Source organism: Nymphaea colorata, chromosome 3 (genome assembly GCF_008831285.2).
Source record: "Nymphaea colorata isolate Beijing-Zhang1983 chromosome 3, ASM883128v2, whole genome shotgun sequence".
In the NCBI taxonomy this organism is placed as follows: domain Eukaryota; kingdom Viridiplantae; phylum Streptophyta; class Magnoliopsida; order Nymphaeales; family Nymphaeaceae; genus Nymphaea; species Nymphaea colorata.
The window spans coordinates 20623680-20641827 of record NC_045140.1 but is presented as its reverse complement, the minus strand read 5'-3'; the positions used below and the strand labels follow the sequence as shown (position 1 = coordinate 20641827).

The 18148-nt window shown below is 39.3% G+C and overlaps 2 protein-coding genes across 4 annotated transcripts; both read right to left on the bottom strand.

Moving 5' to 3' along the window:
- Positions 1-5590: 5590 nt before the first annotated feature.
- On the bottom strand, positions 5591-10629 carry LOC116249530 (pentatricopeptide repeat-containing protein At2g01390). Of its 3 annotated transcripts, none has more exons than XM_050077201.1 (5): positions 9153-10629; positions 7151-7719; positions 6529-7009; positions 6108-6179; positions 5591-5819 (listed from the first exon to the last, which is right to left on the bottom strand). In XM_050077201.1, the coding sequence occupies exons 1-3, from the start codon at positions 9880-9882 to the stop codon at positions 6728-6730; spliced, it is 1581 nt and encodes a 526-aa protein (XP_049933158.1). In that variant the 5' UTR covers positions 9883-10629; the 3' UTR covers positions 5591-5819; positions 6108-6179; positions 6529-6727. The 3 variants fall into 3 exon arrangements, with proteins under 3 accessions (XP_049933158.1, XP_031478504.1, XP_049933157.1); XM_031622644.2 differs by having other exon boundaries at positions 6529-7719; positions 9153-10353; positions 10482-10629; XM_050077200.1 differs by having other exon boundaries at positions 6529-7719; positions 9153-9793; positions 10482-10629.
- A 1967-nt stretch (positions 10630-12596) lies between these two features.
- LOC116250382 (uncharacterized) lies at positions 12597-17645 on the bottom strand. The gene is made up of 7 exons (XM_050076797.1): positions 17456-17645; positions 16384-17000; positions 14171-14297; positions 13373-13512; positions 13242-13304; positions 13062-13130; positions 12597-12917 (listed from the first exon to the last, which is right to left on the bottom strand). The coding sequence occupies exons 1-7, from the start codon at positions 17643-17645 to the stop codon at positions 12846-12848; spliced, it is 1278 nt and encodes a 425-aa protein (XP_049932754.1). The 3' UTR covers positions 12597-12845.
- Positions 17646-18148: the final 503 nt, after the last annotated feature.

The window sequence follows — 18148 nt, the reverse complement described above, 5'->3', positions numbered from 1 at the left end:
ACGTGCATGGATAGAACAAAGAAAACCTTTAAAATGTGCCTTTATGTACAACTTAAATTATTTGTAAATATTGCTATAGATTTACATGAAAACGACTTTCTTGTCCTTCTCCTAGAAGATGGTTACATGTTTGAATAAGAGAATCGCATGTTTTGGACTCGAAATGAGCAAGGTATGGTTTGTATGGCCTTTGGTCCCACCTCAAAAATTTTTTAAAAAAAATTATATGTAACTTTTAGAAAATTTCACTTTTTTTATAAAAAAAATTTCAAAAAATGATATTTCGGTACTCATCAAAATTTTAAAACTTCAATTCGGCCCCGTCATGAAAATTTTTTGGCTCCTGCCCTATAACAAAATAGAATGACTGAAAAAAAAAAAAGAAAAAAAAACTTTTTACAAATGGCCAGAATATTCATTACTTTTAGAAAATTGACTGGCACACTTGTGTATACATGTGAGTTGCGTGTTTGGGTCTCTCTCTTCATTAATGATGCCCCAGTCATGTTTGCTTCCGTGGTAGAGCTAGACGTATTTTGACCTTATTGGGAGGTATTTTATATGTAAATATATAAAAAAAAAATTGAGGTTAACTAACATGTTAATAAGAGATTTGTATTAGGATGTATGGACAATTACCTACACCTGTCCACATGTTTGGTTTTTATTGAACATAAATCAATTTTATTTCAACTGAAAAAAGAAAATTTGTGATGTAAAATTTACCGGACCCGCTAATAAGTTGATTCTAGTAGGCAATGGGTCCTAATAAACTAACAGTGCACCCATTTAATGGAAAACACTTTGTCTAATAACATTAATTGATGAACATACTTCAGCAGCAACGAAATTAAACCAGTTGCGCTTAGCTAGCTCGAGCTAGACTTTTGTAACAAAATGAACTCACTTTTAGATTCAAGCTCTCCGTGTGAAGCCGGGCCAACTTAACTCATTTTGCAGCCCTAGCTAGTTGAATGGTGCGGAAAGGTAGAGAGTGAAGGGTCTGGTCTTTTCCCTTTAAGGGCTCTAAGGACTCTCCAAAGACCGGGCCACACTGAGTGGGCTTGCCATCGAGTGTTCACCAAACTTATAAGGACGTTAGGTACATCATCTACAGCTGCATGTGCTGCATATTAAAGACGGGGCGTTGAATTAGCGGAGTTGAGTGTAATTATTAAAATATGTAAGTTGTCATTTAACATGATGAGCTCCTATGAAGAATATTCTGCTGCAGATACTATTGCTAAACAGTTTTCCTTCACAAATTCCTGTTGTTCTACACTATATCTTTTGTTTTTTCCGCCTACATTCACCCCTACTTTTTTGGGCACTTAACAATTTCATCCCACCGGCTCCTTACAATCATGTCCTTCGAGATCAATCTGTTTCAGAGTTAGTTGTTAAAGTAATAATGAAGCAAGGGCGAATTTTGATACTTGCATATTCCTTAGATGAATTAAAAAATTAACTAGAAGCAATGTTGTAACAACATAGCAAATTTAGTAGGCAGAATAATCGCGAGTTGCTCCTACTTGGTTCTTTGCGTGGATAAACGTGGAGGAGCAGAGAACACCTCTTGCGCGCCTACTTTCAGAAAAAACCATATCTTATAGACACCAAAAGTAATGCATTATAAGCTGTTATGGTTTCCTAACGACTAGACATGCTTTGGTCGAGTGATAAATGTGATGTTAATCATTTGTCAATTATTGATAATGAATGTGAATGTGTAAGAGATACAGTGGCTTAAGTGTTTTCTTGTTTACCAATTTCGGCCGTTTGCTTTGATTCTTGATATAGCTTGAGAAACGTTTCAAGATGTGGACGTATATGGATCAGAGATTTTTTGGTGCAGAAAGATACAGTTGGAAAAAATGAACTAGATACCGACTGGCTAAATATATTTCAATATTTACCAGTTGAATTAGGGACAAGAGACGCATACTGCATGCAGACCTTATGCAACTCTACTGCTAAATTATCGATCGAATGACAAAGCTAGTTGAAGAAGATCAGATGCAAAGAGAAAGAAAACTGTGGAATGTTTATACAAGTGAGCATGCACTGAAAGCTGTTCTCTCTCCCTCCTCTTTGAATGTTCAAGGAACCGTAATGATTGAGAGGGATGTTGCTTACAGTGTGTTGTCCTTTACGATGGATTCCACTGCCAATAGTTGACATTGGTCGACGTTAAATATGATTAACATGGAAACTAAAAGCAGAAAATGGAAGAAAAATCTAAAATGAATCGTGCTACCCTTCAGATCAAAACAATTGCGTCTCCCCACCGTTCTTCCTGACTTCGTCCATTTCGTGGACTAAAAGACACATTGTTTGAGTTCTAGATTTCCCGTTTCAAAGTTTTTTTTGTTCTCTCTTTTTGAGGTTCTTTCTGATCTCCGCAGAGTGTAGGAGCTTCCAATTTAAATGAAACAAAGAGTCATCGTTCCCCAATTTTCCATTTGTTACGTAGCCCTTCCGGGGTTCAAAGATTCTTCACCTAAATCTTCGTCCATGACAGCAGGACTCCCAAAGGTTCCACCCCAGCAGTACCTTTCATTGCCCTTCAACGTTGTGAGAAAATTTCGTAATGTTAATTTGGAGGTTTCCTATAGCTTTCTAGCGTCACGAATCGGCAATCTAGTGGTCAATAATTGGGTCACCAAACCATCCCCACTTATGGGTCTATCTGCACCGTCCGAGAAATTGGATGTGTCGATAGTTCTTCCTCTTATCTAATATTTGACTTAAATTTCAATTTTATTAGACAATTTAATTTCTTTTTTATTCAAAAAAGCCTTGATTTTTGTGGGTAGTCAAAAATCTGAATTCCACCTACACCAATGCAGATCCAAGTCTGTCACATGTGGAAACGTTCAAACTTCTTTTTCTTTTTCTATCTTTTTTCTTTCTTTTTTTTTTTCTGTTTTTTGGGTGCACCCAACTGCATCCGAACCACTTTCATCCCTACGTAGAAATCATATCCAAGAAAATATCCCAACCCAAGTTTCAGGGAGAGGAATGTCAATTTCCTCCCATTCCGCGCCACAAGATAGTGATCTTCATCTGTCACCATCTTCGAAAAGTTTAGGCACAGGTTTCCCTTACGCGATGTCAATGAAGAGAGGGAGAAAGAGAGAGAGAGAGCTTACTTGATCCACCATCTCCTTTTTCCCCCCAGTAAAGCTTTCTCCATGCGGATACTGTCAAAATCTGATAATGAGATAGGCATTTATGCTTTAGTACATTATACACGACACTTGATTCCCCGTTGGCTTAGGTAACTATTACATATCTTACGTTGATTGTTCATGCATTTAACAACATGGCAGCCGTAAGAAGGCCCTGGCACTGTCCATGATATCGTTACGCCAAGTTCGTGAAAAGTGGCCGATCTTCCTGTGGTGGGATTCCGATCGGAGTGCAAGAATTAGCTCTCCAGGATAAGATTCGATGCTTTTGAAAAGATGAAATCATGGATAGAAAATTGATGCCGCTGTTGATATTTAGTGAGAATTTTTATCAGCAAAAGGCATATCTATATTTGCCATCAACAGCACTCACCCCCTGGTTAAGGGATTGGCCATAAAGACGTTCTTGAAGCTCAAGATTTTAGCAACAGTAACACTTCTCTATATTCTTTACAAACAGCGGAGTAAGTTTACTTACTTATGGAAGCATATACCTTATGTAAAGCAGACCATCTTGGGGTTTTACTTTTCAGCAAATGGGAGATTCTCCTGTATTCTTCCTGCTTCTTAGTCACATCTGGAAAAACATCCGATAGAAAAATCAGGAGATATTTTCCAGAACTCGTTTTTCAGTGAAAGAATATAATAGGTGCTTGTATGTATGCATGTGCGCCTAAGAAGTCACTACATAAACTGTAATATATATAAGAAGGAATGCAAAAAAAAAAATTCCACACTTAAGAATCATGATATATATTTCTAAAACAAGGAGTCCTTGAAAAATCTCTCTAATTTTAATGGGAAACGGTACCACCATGAAATATCTTTTGATGTTCACAGGTGCTTCTGATATAATCCTCATATCTTTGACTAATGGCAACAACATCAATGCAGGCTATTACATGGTGCAAATACCACCCATGACCGAACCACAGGGCAACATTTAGTTGGTACCTTTTTTGTATAGCAAACACAGACGCTATTGCATAGCTTTTCATAGAAGTTCGACGATAAATATATAGGTTTGTCTGTATGTTAGGGGAGAAATCTGAAAAAACAAGAGCTAATAACTGGACATTGAAGAAAATTGCTGTTAATAACATCACTAGCCACAAATCGATATTATCACCAAAGCTATCAGTAACAAGTCACGGAAGCAAAATCGCAAGACCATCTCCACTTGAAAGCTTAGCTCCTTTTCCCTGAGGGGGATTTTGTCATGGCTGGCCTTGTCAGTGGAACATGCAAGTTTGTTTCTTCCGATTGACATGCGAACGTGCCTATTAGTTTGAGGAGACAATGAAGAAAGCATGCACATGATTTGACTGCTACTGCCAGCCCAATAACAATGAGTCTAAGCTTCTGGAAATAAGGCAGCATACAGCCTAAACCTCTCGACGTTCGACCAACTGTGGCCCATGCCATGTCGGGAGATGAGTGTGAAATGCACCCACCCAATTAATAAAACAAATGTAATATTTTTAATGTAGTCACGAGCTACTGGGTGCCCCCTCCACCTCAAGACAAACATACTAGGAACCAACAGGAGGGAGTTGGGTGTACAACTTGACTTTGCTAGTGGGTTGACCGTTCAGGCCCCTTCATACGTGGTGCGAGCCCCATTTGGAAGTGGAGAGGTGCATGGACGCTCGTGCAGGCACACACAAACGCACACACACATGGAAAGTTCAACTCTTCGAAATTAGCAGAACATATAATAAGCACTATAAACCTAGTAGATAAATCACATAGCTTTGAGCATTTTGATTTAGTCTATTTGATTGACGAGAGTTTTCACGAATTCTCATATTACGTGAAGTCTTCTGACATTATACTAACAATATAGTCCGAGTTGTTGTGAGATAAGAGGCAAGCACAAACCCGAACGATCAAACGGGTATCATCAGAGTTGCCGGGCAATTTCTAATGCACATCAAAGTCTGAGATGCGCACAAAATTTGGTCCATGAAATGAATTTGCCGTTATAATTAGCTCATGCCTTACCTAAAAGATAGAAGCCGAGTATTTGCAATGTAAGAGGAGAGGCTATACGGAAAAGTGGACGAGCTCGCACATTGGAAAGCAAAATGATAGGAAAGAGAAGTCATTGCGGATTAACAGAAGGTGGGACGAATGAAGAAAACAAGGGGCAAAAAAGTTGCCGACATCTAAAAAGCTATGGGTAAATTCTTAATTTCTAAATCCTAGTTTAACGACACAAAAGTTTACAGGCTAAAATTTAATGGTAAAAAGCTAATCAGGTACCAAGCATGCCATCAGCTATACTTCATGCTTCGTATTGGAGCTTCGTCCAGATGTGTTGGCAATGAAAGTAACCTTGGCTGATGGATTAGGTGGTCGTGGAACCAATATTGATGACAATGCGCAATTCACGGTCATGTTCAACTTGAATTTGCAACAGATTTAATTATAAACTTGACATGTACAGCCCTTCGTTCCAGCGTTGAAGAGTGTTAACCAATATTTTGATTCTTGTCTAGGATACATGGATAGATGTACGATTCCATCAAGACACAAAATCCACAGGTATCATAAGTCCGCTTTCAGAACCCAACATATTGTCTTACAGAGTCGCTCTATTTCCCATGAGTTTGAAGTTTGAACTATCTGCAAGCAAGGCACATTGAAATTGTTCAGTCTTCATATACTTCCTTCAGATCCTGCTACTAAGAGAGGTTCACTTTTTATTATCCCATGTACATAGGCGAGAACAGGGAACTATCCTTATGGGAGCAAGAGTAAATATGTAACCTATAAATGCTTCAACACTAAAACTAATATGTGTAGGATATAGAGGAAAAATGGATAAAGAATAACTATGTGATGCGTCAAATAGATAGGAAACAGTTGAGAGGAAATACTACGGAATTGAGAACGTTAGACATTAATGCTTACTTAGCCTGCAAAATAATAATTCCCATGTGGTGGACTCAGCAGTGCTCTACGGAACCTGAAGTTCTCACGTATCTGTAAAACAATAAGAAAATGTTTGCAAGTACAATTAAAAAACTGTATTTATGTTTATCTGTATTTACATGCTATGAGACAATCAATTAACACAAAATTCCATATTAATTTTCAACAACTACTCAACACTGATTAAAAAAACCAACCACGAGTGTTAGTTGACAGTCATCAGAGAGAGGAATACATGCTATTGTGTGAGCAGGTCAACATACTCATCAATAAGCTGAAGGTAACAAATACAGGATCAACAAATCATTGAAGACCCTCATGAAAAAGACTAGTCTTATCATAAAAGTGGTAATGCATTGTCATGCAAAAGAAAAAACAATCACGACTTTCATTCCATTACCTGGTACGGAGCCTGGTCCAACGGAAATTGAAACAGCAAAGGCATAATGTGCAGCAAAGGCCCCACCGATCAGAGTTCAATGCATCTCCATTTAGTTGATACCACATTTAACAAGTAATACATACTCTTCCATTGACCAGGGAACTTACTAAAAGATATACTGATCATGGCTCCACAACGAGGATTCAAGTCATTCACCTTATCGGTTACCAGCATTATCAAATAATACATTGCAGAGTCTTTGCTCCCACAGAATATTATCTTGCAGGTGACCATGATCCGGCAACAATTTTTGCAGTTGTCTGTAGATTCCATTGCCATGGGACCAGACAGGGCCTTCTAGACCAACCTGCAGAACTTGAAGAGTTCCAGATGTGATAGGAACCCGTTCTTTGCTCATTTTTTTATATAGAGTAAGAGCTTTGTCAAAATCTCCAGATTTAACAAATGCATCCATCAGAGCGGTATAAGTAGCAGTGTTCTGTTCACAAGGTAATGCATAAAAAAGCCTTTCAGACAAATCAGGCATTCCAGCACATCCAAACTGATAAATCAGAAGAGCTACAAGATATGTTCCAAAATGAACACCCTTTCTAAGCATCTCTTCAGTAACTACCATTACCTTTCCATATAAACTCAATCTAATAAAAAGCCCAATCATACAGATATATGCATCCCTTTCAAGCTGCAAGCCAGATGTTGAGCTATATTTCAACACCACCAAAGCACCAGATGGATGATGGTTTGAACAGAAATCCATCACCATAGAGCTGACAAGCTTAGTGTCGAACTGGATATTCTTCTCCATCATCCCCTCAAGTAAATACTCAGCTGCAACAAAACTCTTTTTTGCCACTAAGTTTATAAGAACTCCCCTGTCTGCATAATGCTGAGGGTCTGGAGAAAGATCCCATCTACAATCATCAAAGCCTTCATGGCAGAAATGGGGATTGACTTCATTTAACAGTTCATCATTTTGACCACAACTTCTCAAAGCCTCCAATGCTTCCAAATACATGGGTCGACGAAGAACAAGTGAATTTTCTTTCATATACTGAAGAGTTTGAATCAGAACAAACATTTCCCTTGCTATTGAACATTTATGGACAAGAATATTGCAAGTAACCTTGTCAGGCTGTACCCCAGCATCTTGCATTTTGCATAAGATGTCAAATGCCTCCTTGAATTTACCTATATACATTAAAATATTGAATTAAAATAAAATTCTGAACAAATAAAGCTCGTGTAAGCACACTAGCTATCCGAATACACTAATTTTTAAGTGGTGCAGATGCAGGCAAAAACCAAACAGCCAGGAGAAGCACTAGAAAAGGGATGTGCAAATTCTTGGTGCTAATGATAAGTCATCATACGGTATACATAATGAGTTTTTCTGTGTTTTCAGGTATCTCTGTGTCCAAAAAATTAGTGTCAATGCAGGATGTGAAAGCCAAGTGAAACTATCTGTTGACATAGCTTTGACGTGTGAACAACTTGGAAAAACTCTCAGATATGCTTCAATGTGAATGCATCAGACATCAAAATGGCCAATAAGATGGAGCAACTAGTCTACCTAAAAGTAAAAAAATGGTAACTGAAATAGTATTATCTACCACCACTTCCAAATGGAAAGTGACAGAAGCAGATGAACTTTAAATACTGGTAGTGTGGAAATATTGCAGAAAATAACTTAATTGATTTTCAATATAAAAATAGAAAGAAAAATAAATGGCATGTTCAGACGTGCATTACCTACATGAATGCATACATGCACATTTACATTCATCAACATGCAAACACATGAAAAATACATGCATAAGCATGGACCTGCACAACCCCAGCACAACATGTAAGTAACAGCTATAGAATCCACAATAGTAAAAGATAATCCAATTTGCATGTCTATATTCCTATAGATATCAAGTCCAAAGACCATTTTTTGTGCCTTGTTCTTTCAACAACCACCTACAATTACAAAGGAGAAATGACATTTTGCATTACCAGATGATAAACAAAGATAATAGTTATTCAAGTTTACAATTAAAAGGGGCATGGAAACAACAGCTACAGCTGAAGTCTCCATCAGGAACATTCGAGACTAGAGCAGATATAGTGGAAGATATTTTACTTACACAAACTAAACATAAGAATTCAACAATCCCGCACCAGAAATGCATCCATTGGGACTGCACGAAAACCATAGAGGGTTTTAATCTGAGCAAAATAGGATGAAAAACTACATTCTTTGTAGTTGTCCTAAATGACCCAATTTGCTGTTTTCCGATCACTATTTTGGAGAACTTTAGTTCTTTCATTTCATCAGTTCAAGATGAATGGATAAGTCTTATCTTTCACGTTTCAACCTGGCAGGGCTCAGATCGCTAGCTCATCGTGTTTTGGTAGTCCTGGACTGCGAGTCTGACCTGTTACCTGAAGAGCATTGCAAGCTTCCGAGTAACTGTACAGGAATCTGTCGCTAGTCTCACAACGTAGATAATAAGAGATAAATGCAAGCAATTCATAGCATGACTGTTAGCAACAAACTATACACACGTACGATTTTTGAGAATTATATAGTAAACCACAAATCCAAGAAACTAAGAAAGTGTCATAACGAAGCTCACCGGACCCAGCCAGATATTCGACTAAAATGGTATATGTATAGCAATTAGGAGAGCAGCCAGCTTCGATCATCTCCTTATATACTGCAGCTGCTTCCTTTGGCCTGCCATTGTCGAAAAGGACCTTCATCAGCGCCGTATACGACACAACAGTCGGCAAACAACCCTCAGATTTCATCTTCTTCCATATATTTAACGCCCCTTCAATGTCGCCATACTTTGAGAGCCAATGCAGGACCGAAGTATATGTAACCGCGTCAATCCTCAATCTTTTTTCGGCCATCTGATGAAACAGTTGTTTCATAGTTTCAATCCTTCCTGCCTCCCCAAATATATCCAGCATCGTCGTGTACGTGAATTGGTCGTGCTTAAACCCTTTGAGCTGTGAGCACCAATTGAAGAAGAGCCAAGCTTTCTCCATAGGTGGGTGCGTTTTGAGAACCTGATTAATTGTGTATGAATCCCATTTCAAGCAAAGCTTCTCCAGCTCTTCCTTTGCAGATTCCCACGTCGAATATCTAAGAATTCTTGATACTCCTACAATGATGGTCCTCATGTAAACTATGGGTTTCACCTCCTTCTCTTTCATACTCAACTTAGACATTCCGAGTTCTTTCTTTCGTGATTCATCCAGCCTCTTGTGCCTAAATTGCCGCAGAAAGCGTGATCGTTCCGTTGAAACAGAAGCACAAGCACTAAAGAGCCTTCGAACTACGAATACAGTACCACTCATTTCGAGAATTACGGAAATAATTAAAACTGTTAAATATGAACCTCTAACCGGTCTAGCATAACACTTTTCTACACAGTTTCGTACTCCACATCCTACAGTAACATAGCAAGGTAAACCCGACGATCCTGAAGAAAATCCCACCCAGGAACCATAACCCTAATCTCAGGATCAATGACCACGGGAACCACGATCGCGGTTAGGTGAGAGGGCTCCTACCTACCGTGGAGACTCAATACCACGTTGAACAAAAACAATCTCGAAGGTTAAACTCCCATCTGAGAACCATATCCTAATCTTAGCATCACCGACCACCGAAAATCGAGATGACATTAAGTGAACGGGCTTGTACCGACCATGGAAACTCAATTCCACATCGAACAAAATAATCAAGAAGGTTTCCTGGATAGGAAGCAGAAATCTCATACAACCAGGGGCGTTCAACCAAGAACCCCAGGGAACAATTCCGAAAATCTGCACAAACCGCGAAGATCATCTCATTGGAGGAGGAGATCCAATATTTGATTATCTAAAGGCCCTAGGTCACGCGGAATGAGAACGAGAAACAGGAATAAATCGATGGAATTCCGAAAACAACTTACAAGGATGGAGTGAATCGATTAGAGATATCCACCTCCTGGGGCGGGAAGAGAGGGAATCCGGCAGTTCTCCCTCATTTGCCGCCATCTTCAAATTTCTGAGTGAAGCTCCTTCATGGACGATCGTCGCATTGCGGGTTCAAGATGGACGGTCTGAACAGTCGCGGCTTGTTAAATCCGTTACTCACTCTCGAAGTCTCGGTATACTTATGGGCGGGATAAGAGAAAGTCATCGGGACGAACCGGATTAAGCTTGGAAAATATTACAAAAAGCGGTTTCACATTTAAGCAAACAATAATCATAATTCAGTTTTTAAGAAATAATAATAAGTTCTCAACTAATGAAGAAAAGTTTTAAGAATGAAAAACAATAAAGTATAATAGTAATATACAAAATTACCTCTCTTCGCAAAATTTTTGTGCTTTGATTCGGGTTAGTTTAACTTTACAAGTAATGCAAGCATGTTCTTACCTCGTCTAACGCTTAGGCGCATTTGATAGCCTCAGATTTGAAATTCTAAGGATTTGAGAAAAGTGGATTTAAGATCAGACCATCTCCTCTTTGATCTTATTAATGCAAAGCAGTAAGATAAGAATATTAAGTGAAGATCTAATAGACCTAAAATCCTTAGTTTGATGAGCCGTAGATTATGCCATTGATCTTTTGACATATTAGTAAAAGTAATCGACATGAGATCTACGGATTTTAAATATGTGCCAAGCAGCGATGGAAATTTGATCTCTTGGTTCTTTTTCTTGTTCACGCACCAACAACTAACGCCTTGCTCAACAGCTGATCGCATAGTTCTTGAATCAACTGCATTTGAGCTGCGCCAAGGTATGTGATACAATTAATTGGGCCAATGGTTGGTAGGCGGCCAGTTGCTAGTTCAAATCTCAGTGTTTAGCATCTCAAGCTTTTCAAATGGGCAGATTAATGATCTGGTCGCTACCCAAAGGCTCCCAACTCATGTACGAGTCAAATGATAAAAAATCCACATGCCTCAAGGGGCCTACATTCCTATTTGTCCATGTTTGTGAACAAGATATTTTGTTGGTTGAGTGGTGTCTGCGAATTACACCGACAACCACGGCACTTCTCTTCAATGCAGAGGGATGAGAAGCCATGGGACCTCAATTATGGACATCGAAGCAAGTTTGATCTCCCCGAATATGCTTTTGGGGGCGTAAATCCAAGTGCAGGAGGGCCAACGACATTTTAGAGAACATGGCCTTTTAAATTTGTGTTTGAATGAGTCTTATATGGTGAAGATATCTTCACGCTGTGAAAATCTTATTCAGGCAGTCAAACACGCCCTGAGAACCAGACGCAAAGGCACATAGAACATAATTTACATTCCGATTGACCAAAAGGCACCGGCAAGGCAAAAAGTAGCTCATCCATCGCGATTATTAGCCTATTTGGCAACGATGAGCTTCATCCAAGAAAGTGACGTTACCTACATAAGGAATATTTGATCGTTTCTTTCAGAAAAGATCAAGTCTAAGCTTCATTTGATCCGTTTGGATATGAACATTAGGGACTGATCCAAACTTTTAAATCAACCCATTAACATCTGAAGATGCCACCAGACCGGACTCATATATTCTATCCTCCTGATGCTTAATTTGATTCACAATCCGACTCAAGTTCCACCATTGAAAATAGAAAAGCCTACCTGAACTCAAAGCCATTCACGAATCACGTCCAACCGGTTACCAATTGTATGTGTATTTTCTTACAGGAACCAATTACTTGAAGTCAGGTCAGAATCGAAGATCCAATTACACCCAAGCCATTCACGAATCACGTCCCCCATGAAGAACGCTAAATTAACATGCGACCCTGCACCGCGCCGATTCCATAAAGAATAGCAACGTACTCATTTTGCATAACCTTATATCCACGTAATGTTAATGAACAACTCAAAAAAAAGTAAAGAATTCAACCCATCAAAGCAGTTTCAGATTGTTTGGCATAATTTCTTAACAGTACTTAAGGTAACGGTATTACTATTATTAATAATTATACCATGGTTATTGTTCTTTGCTGATCCTCTTACACATCTGCTGTTCCGAATTGCTCTGCACAAGATTACCAATTTGAACAAGTGAACATTAAGATTCATCAACCTGGTGCCTTTAAACATTCAAGTGCCAGAATCTATGGGAACATATATCTTATGTATACGATATATTACAAACTCTAGACAGTACATTTTGCAGTTCTGTTGCCAAAAGGAGTTCCCGAGAAAGGAAAACATACAATTATCATACATAGATAACTACAGAGAGTGGAATCGCAGAACACTGAATACCAATCTTAGTTAGTTGGTGTAAGCCTGATCAGCTCTAGGAAACAAATGATTAATTGCAGACTGTCTTCAACCTCTTCGCAGCATGAACAAATCCAACAATGACCTGCATCTCATCCAATTGCTTTAAGCGAGGATGCAGCAATTGGTTTCCACAATGAATTAGAGCTTTGAAACCAAATCACATACCTTTCAGAAGAAATCAACCATCTTTTCGTTCTTTTTTTTTTTCCTTTGTAAAAAACATGAACTATGAGGGCAGCCATACCTGAGACATGAAATGCCTCTGAACAACATCAATCAGCTGTTCCTTTGATGGATTAGGTATTGAATCCACCTAGCAATGATGAATAATAACAATCAACTCTAGCATGACATCAGGTGAAAAGGACAACGGCATATCCAATGTCCTCTAAAATAACGCATAGAGACAAAGCAAGACACTCACAAGATTGAAATGCCTCCAATATCTCCACAAGGCAGTCGTTTCTAGTTTGCTTAGGTCAACATTCTGCAGTAAACTATATCAGCATTTTACAACGGAATAAGTGTAAGTCATTTTCACGTGCAACATATTACCGTTGGTCCACGAGGTGGTGACAAAGAACCCATAGAATGTGAATCTAACGAACTAGATTTGCTCACTGCTTTGTGTGCAGATCCTGAAGACTTGTGCTGCCTCTGTTTTGGCCTCTGGTACCTTTGAGTGTCATCAGATGCTGTTAAGCAGATGAAAACAGTGAGCGGATGACTAAAATATGGGCAGACAGGCAATCATCATTTATGTAAGGAATTAACTGCCCAGCACAATGCACAAAAACAAGTCAAACAGTTGGCCACAATTTGACAAAAGAAAGAAAGGACCACACTGCAGCTGTTTCAGCAAGACAATTATGAAACATTAGAGACCACAGATAAGATATGGCTAAAAAAAAAGTTTGGCTTCCACTAGGCATCTTCTTAATCAAAAAACAAGTTAAAACTTAAAACACCTTCTCATGGCACAATTGCAAGATAGAAATGAAGAATTAGTGTCATTTTCCATTCAACAGATTCACGTTGACATGACAAAACAAATGATAACTGGTGCAATTACTCATGCAGCATAAAACAAAAACCAGCCACAGGTCAATGTCATTTATATATTCGATTTATATATTCAATGAGAGGCTCGAACTAGATTTACGAATGATTTTTTGAAGCAATAACATATAATTTATGAGACTACTTCAGCAGCTTTCTGGTGGCACTCCTAAGCGGCTAAGACCAAATTCTATGGAGGCAGACCATGCATAAAAAACCTTGATAAGATGGCAATACAAAAGTACAAGGAAATAGTTCATATAATAACAAAAAAAGGAAAAACATGAAATATACCAAGGTCAGAGCACTGCCACTGTGCATTGTCATATTCACCATCATCATCCTCTTCATGACCAGTAGGGGCTTCAATCACGCTAAGAGCATTTCTCTGCAGCTTCACCTCTATACCATTAGTGAGAACCTGCAATTTTTCAGAAAACAATATTGGTCAAGTGTCACAAAATTGCCCAAGAATATCACATTGCAAATCAACCGACAAAGGAGAAGAAGGATTGGAAATATAACAAAAAAGCAAAGAAGCCTTCGACTGCTCAGAGAGTTCAAATGATTCAACAATTTCCAACAATTTAACCTTAAATTTAAAGTTAAAAATAATTAAAAATTAAAAGAATTCTAAGAAGCTCAGCTTCATCCTGGTTTTGGATGGGCAGACCAAAAAAGGCAAATGCAAAAGGAAAGAAACATAAGAAAAAATGGAGCCTGCTAATTGACTAACTATTACTTGTTCCATCAGAATGACAATGATGCAAATTTGACTTCAGCAGTCCATAGAAAGAGTGAGAGGGAGAACATGATATCCGAGAGAACACAATGACCACAAACTCTCTGTTTATAATGGCCAGGTCACAAACAAGCTCGCAATTGAATCAGGGGCCCAGGTATCACTCTGGTCCCCACAAGATCACAAAAGATTACAAAATATACCAAATGGATGACCGTCAGGCAATTTTTTGTGTAGATCATGAAAGAGAAATAACTCCAGACAAGATCGTCTCTATGACACATAATTGCAACCAGTGCCAATTGCTTGCACATGCAAAAGAAGGCAGAGCACCATAAAAAAGAACCCTCCATAAAGAAGGAAAAAAAATCAGAGACAATGCAACAAAATATGAAAATAGTTCACAGAGAAAGAGGATCATCACATGCTTATCTACTAAGGAAAAGAAAACCTAGTCCATATCTTGCAATCCATAACTCTGACAAAAAAATAAAAAAAGTTGAAACTCGGACAGGAGAAGTTGACCAACACAGAATAGACCTCAACAAATCACCTAAACATGCAAATAAAAAAATGTTTTTTTCTTCAATTAAAATATGTTGTTGGAGAATTGTGCAGCTAACAAGATAAGGGAAGCCAAAAACCAAATAAATGAAGAAGATCAAAATCAAAATGTGTAATATCCCAGACTACAAAACGGGGGGAAATAGAGTAAAGGTATGGAATTATCCAAGAGGAAGTTACTCAAATAGACCCGCACTTTTCACTATTGAAAAACGCAGGGAAGACTAACCCTGCGCTCGCATTATAACCAATAGAATACAATATCAAACAGCAGCACGACAGGTTCACTTATTGTAAACAACGCAAACTCGTACCATAATCCACCAAGAAAAATTTCAAGTAATTAATTGCCAATTTTAAAACATAAAATGGACCATCATGAGGAAAGGAAAAAGACAACCAATACCTAAACCAAGTAAATAAACAACCATCGTCACACATAATTCATCCTACATCCAATAACCACCAAACACACGGATTAAATAAAAATGTAGTGCGAAATTGATAACCCCCAGAATATAAAAAAATTAATCATCCCCAATAAAAAAAAAAAAGCCCGTGAATGCATGCCATAAGACACCACCAATCCTACCTAACAGAAATAAATCCGGGTCGTGATTGGACGGAGGGCTAGATGAACGGAGGATTTCAGCTCATATATATATATATATATATATATATATATATATATATATATATATATATATATATATATATATATATATATATATATATATATAGTGTGTGTGTGTGTGTGTGCAGGCGTTCGGACAAAAATTTAGAAGCCGATATAATTACTTGACAAGGCGGATCGTTCTCACTAATTCAAGTAGAAGAATAACTAACCGTAAAATATGAATTGCACGTTCAATTCTTAATTATCAAAATGAGAAAAATAACCAAGACTGCTGCAAAATACTCGAAGATTAGACCTTCAAAAACAAATAAAAAATAAAAGGTTCGACGCATTGCCCCTAATTCAAGAAACAGGTTTGTGGAAGAAAATCCCCCGAAACAAGCCAAAGAAAGAAATTTGAAATCGAATCTCGAGTCACTCCTCCGAATTTCTACCAACATCACCAAATCCAAAACCATAATCCCCTTTCCCGCGAATGAATTAAGCGTAAAGCAAAAAACAGAAAATTCTGGAGATCAAATAATGTAAAATTCAAGTAAGATGAGGAAAAGGAGGAGAAAATACGAGCCAATGCCAGCCACCGAGGCCGACGGCCTTCTTGACGACGCCCTGGAGGCCGACGAGCACCGACTTGGTGCGATTGTTGCCGGTGACCACCACCTTGGTGTGCCTCGGCAGCACGGACAGCTCCTCCTCGCTGCCCTCCTCCCAGCAGCAGCCGCTGCTGCTCTGCTGCACCGTCGATGACGCAGCTGTGCCGCCGCTCGACCACGGTCCCGCCACTCCACCATCACCACCACCACCCCCTGCTCCCCTTCCCTCTCCCCCTGCTGCATTCCTTCCACCCCGATCCCCTTGCTTCCCGAGAACCACGATCCTACTGGGAATTTGATCCGCCGATCCTACTCGGCGATTAATCGGCCTGGACCGGCCACCATTCCCATCGACACCCTCAAGATCACGGCCATCATCGTCATCATAATCTTCGACGAAGACAATCGAGAGATCATCGAAGACCAACAAAATAAAAAAATTTGAGAAAACAAAAAAGCAAGCGGAAGAAAGAAAATCAGAGAATGAGAGCAGAAGAGAGAGAGAGAGAGAGAAAGTGATGGCAGAAGTGGGGGTTGTGTTTTTTTGTATGCTTGTTTTCCTGAATCCCGACGAGCGTGTTTGGTCGAATCAGAAAAGACCACGTCAGCTCTGGACCCCATGCCCACTGCGCTCCCAGCTCTCGGTGGGCCCCGCAGAAGGCCCTTAATGATGGCGGGAATCGCTGGCGGGAGAGCACTCCCCCCTCTGTGCAATGACCGATAATGCCCTTCAACTGTCACCGTGTCTATTAATTTGGTGGGCCCGCGAGATGACTCGGTACCCGTCGAACGACTCGGCCGGCGACTCTCTCTCCATCACTTTCACATTTTTTAAAGGGTCGCCTGAACTTGGGTCGACATCGTGACCTTACAGTCTAACGCTTGGGGCGTTTGAATGCCACAAACACAAACATTAGTGGGTAGGAGTCCACGTTTCTCAACATCACATGCGAACGACTTGTTCGTGCTTGAAAGGGGGTTTCTGCGAACGTTTGTCTGTGGAAAGAAAAACATTGCATCTTCTCATCTCATCTCCTTTTCACAGCAGCCACTTGTAGCATCAGCGCTCCTTCCACCACCACCCACGCTGCCGCTCGACCCAGCTCCGCCACCACCAAAGCAGATTTGCTCTTCTTCCCTCGCTCTCTCTTTCTCTGAGTTTGTCTCTTCTTCACACGCAAGAGCAGCAGCAGTCGTCCGAGCTTCATGCTGAGCGGGATTAGAAGATTCCATAGGTGCAGCGAATGAACAATCGGCTGATCAGACGGGTCCTGTCTTCCCGGGCTTTGGGCCTCCTCCGTAGGGTCACTTAATTTGCTGCCACGTGCACGATAATGGTTTTCCTCAACAGCAACTTTGATTCTCAAAAGTAGTCTTTCTTCCAAAAAGAACAAAATTGATTTCAAGACACTGTTAAACTTGTTTTTGTTGTCAGACTTCAAAATTTTGTATTTTTTTAAGCTTGCATTGGATAGTCTACGATCTTAGCATGAAATTTAAATACCGTTGAAAACTATGGATTGGTTACTTACCTTAGGGAAGAGAAAACAAGGATGTATTGCTGGCAGCAATGCTGGCTTTTCATGTAGAGAACGGTGATGTTGGAGATGCGCTGTGAGTGTTTGATCAAATGCTTGGAAGAGATATGACTTGGATTGCTTTGTAATGACCACCATCATGTACCTATTTATCAGCTATTAAGTTTTTTTTTTTCGCCAAAATCTTATCTGTGATTT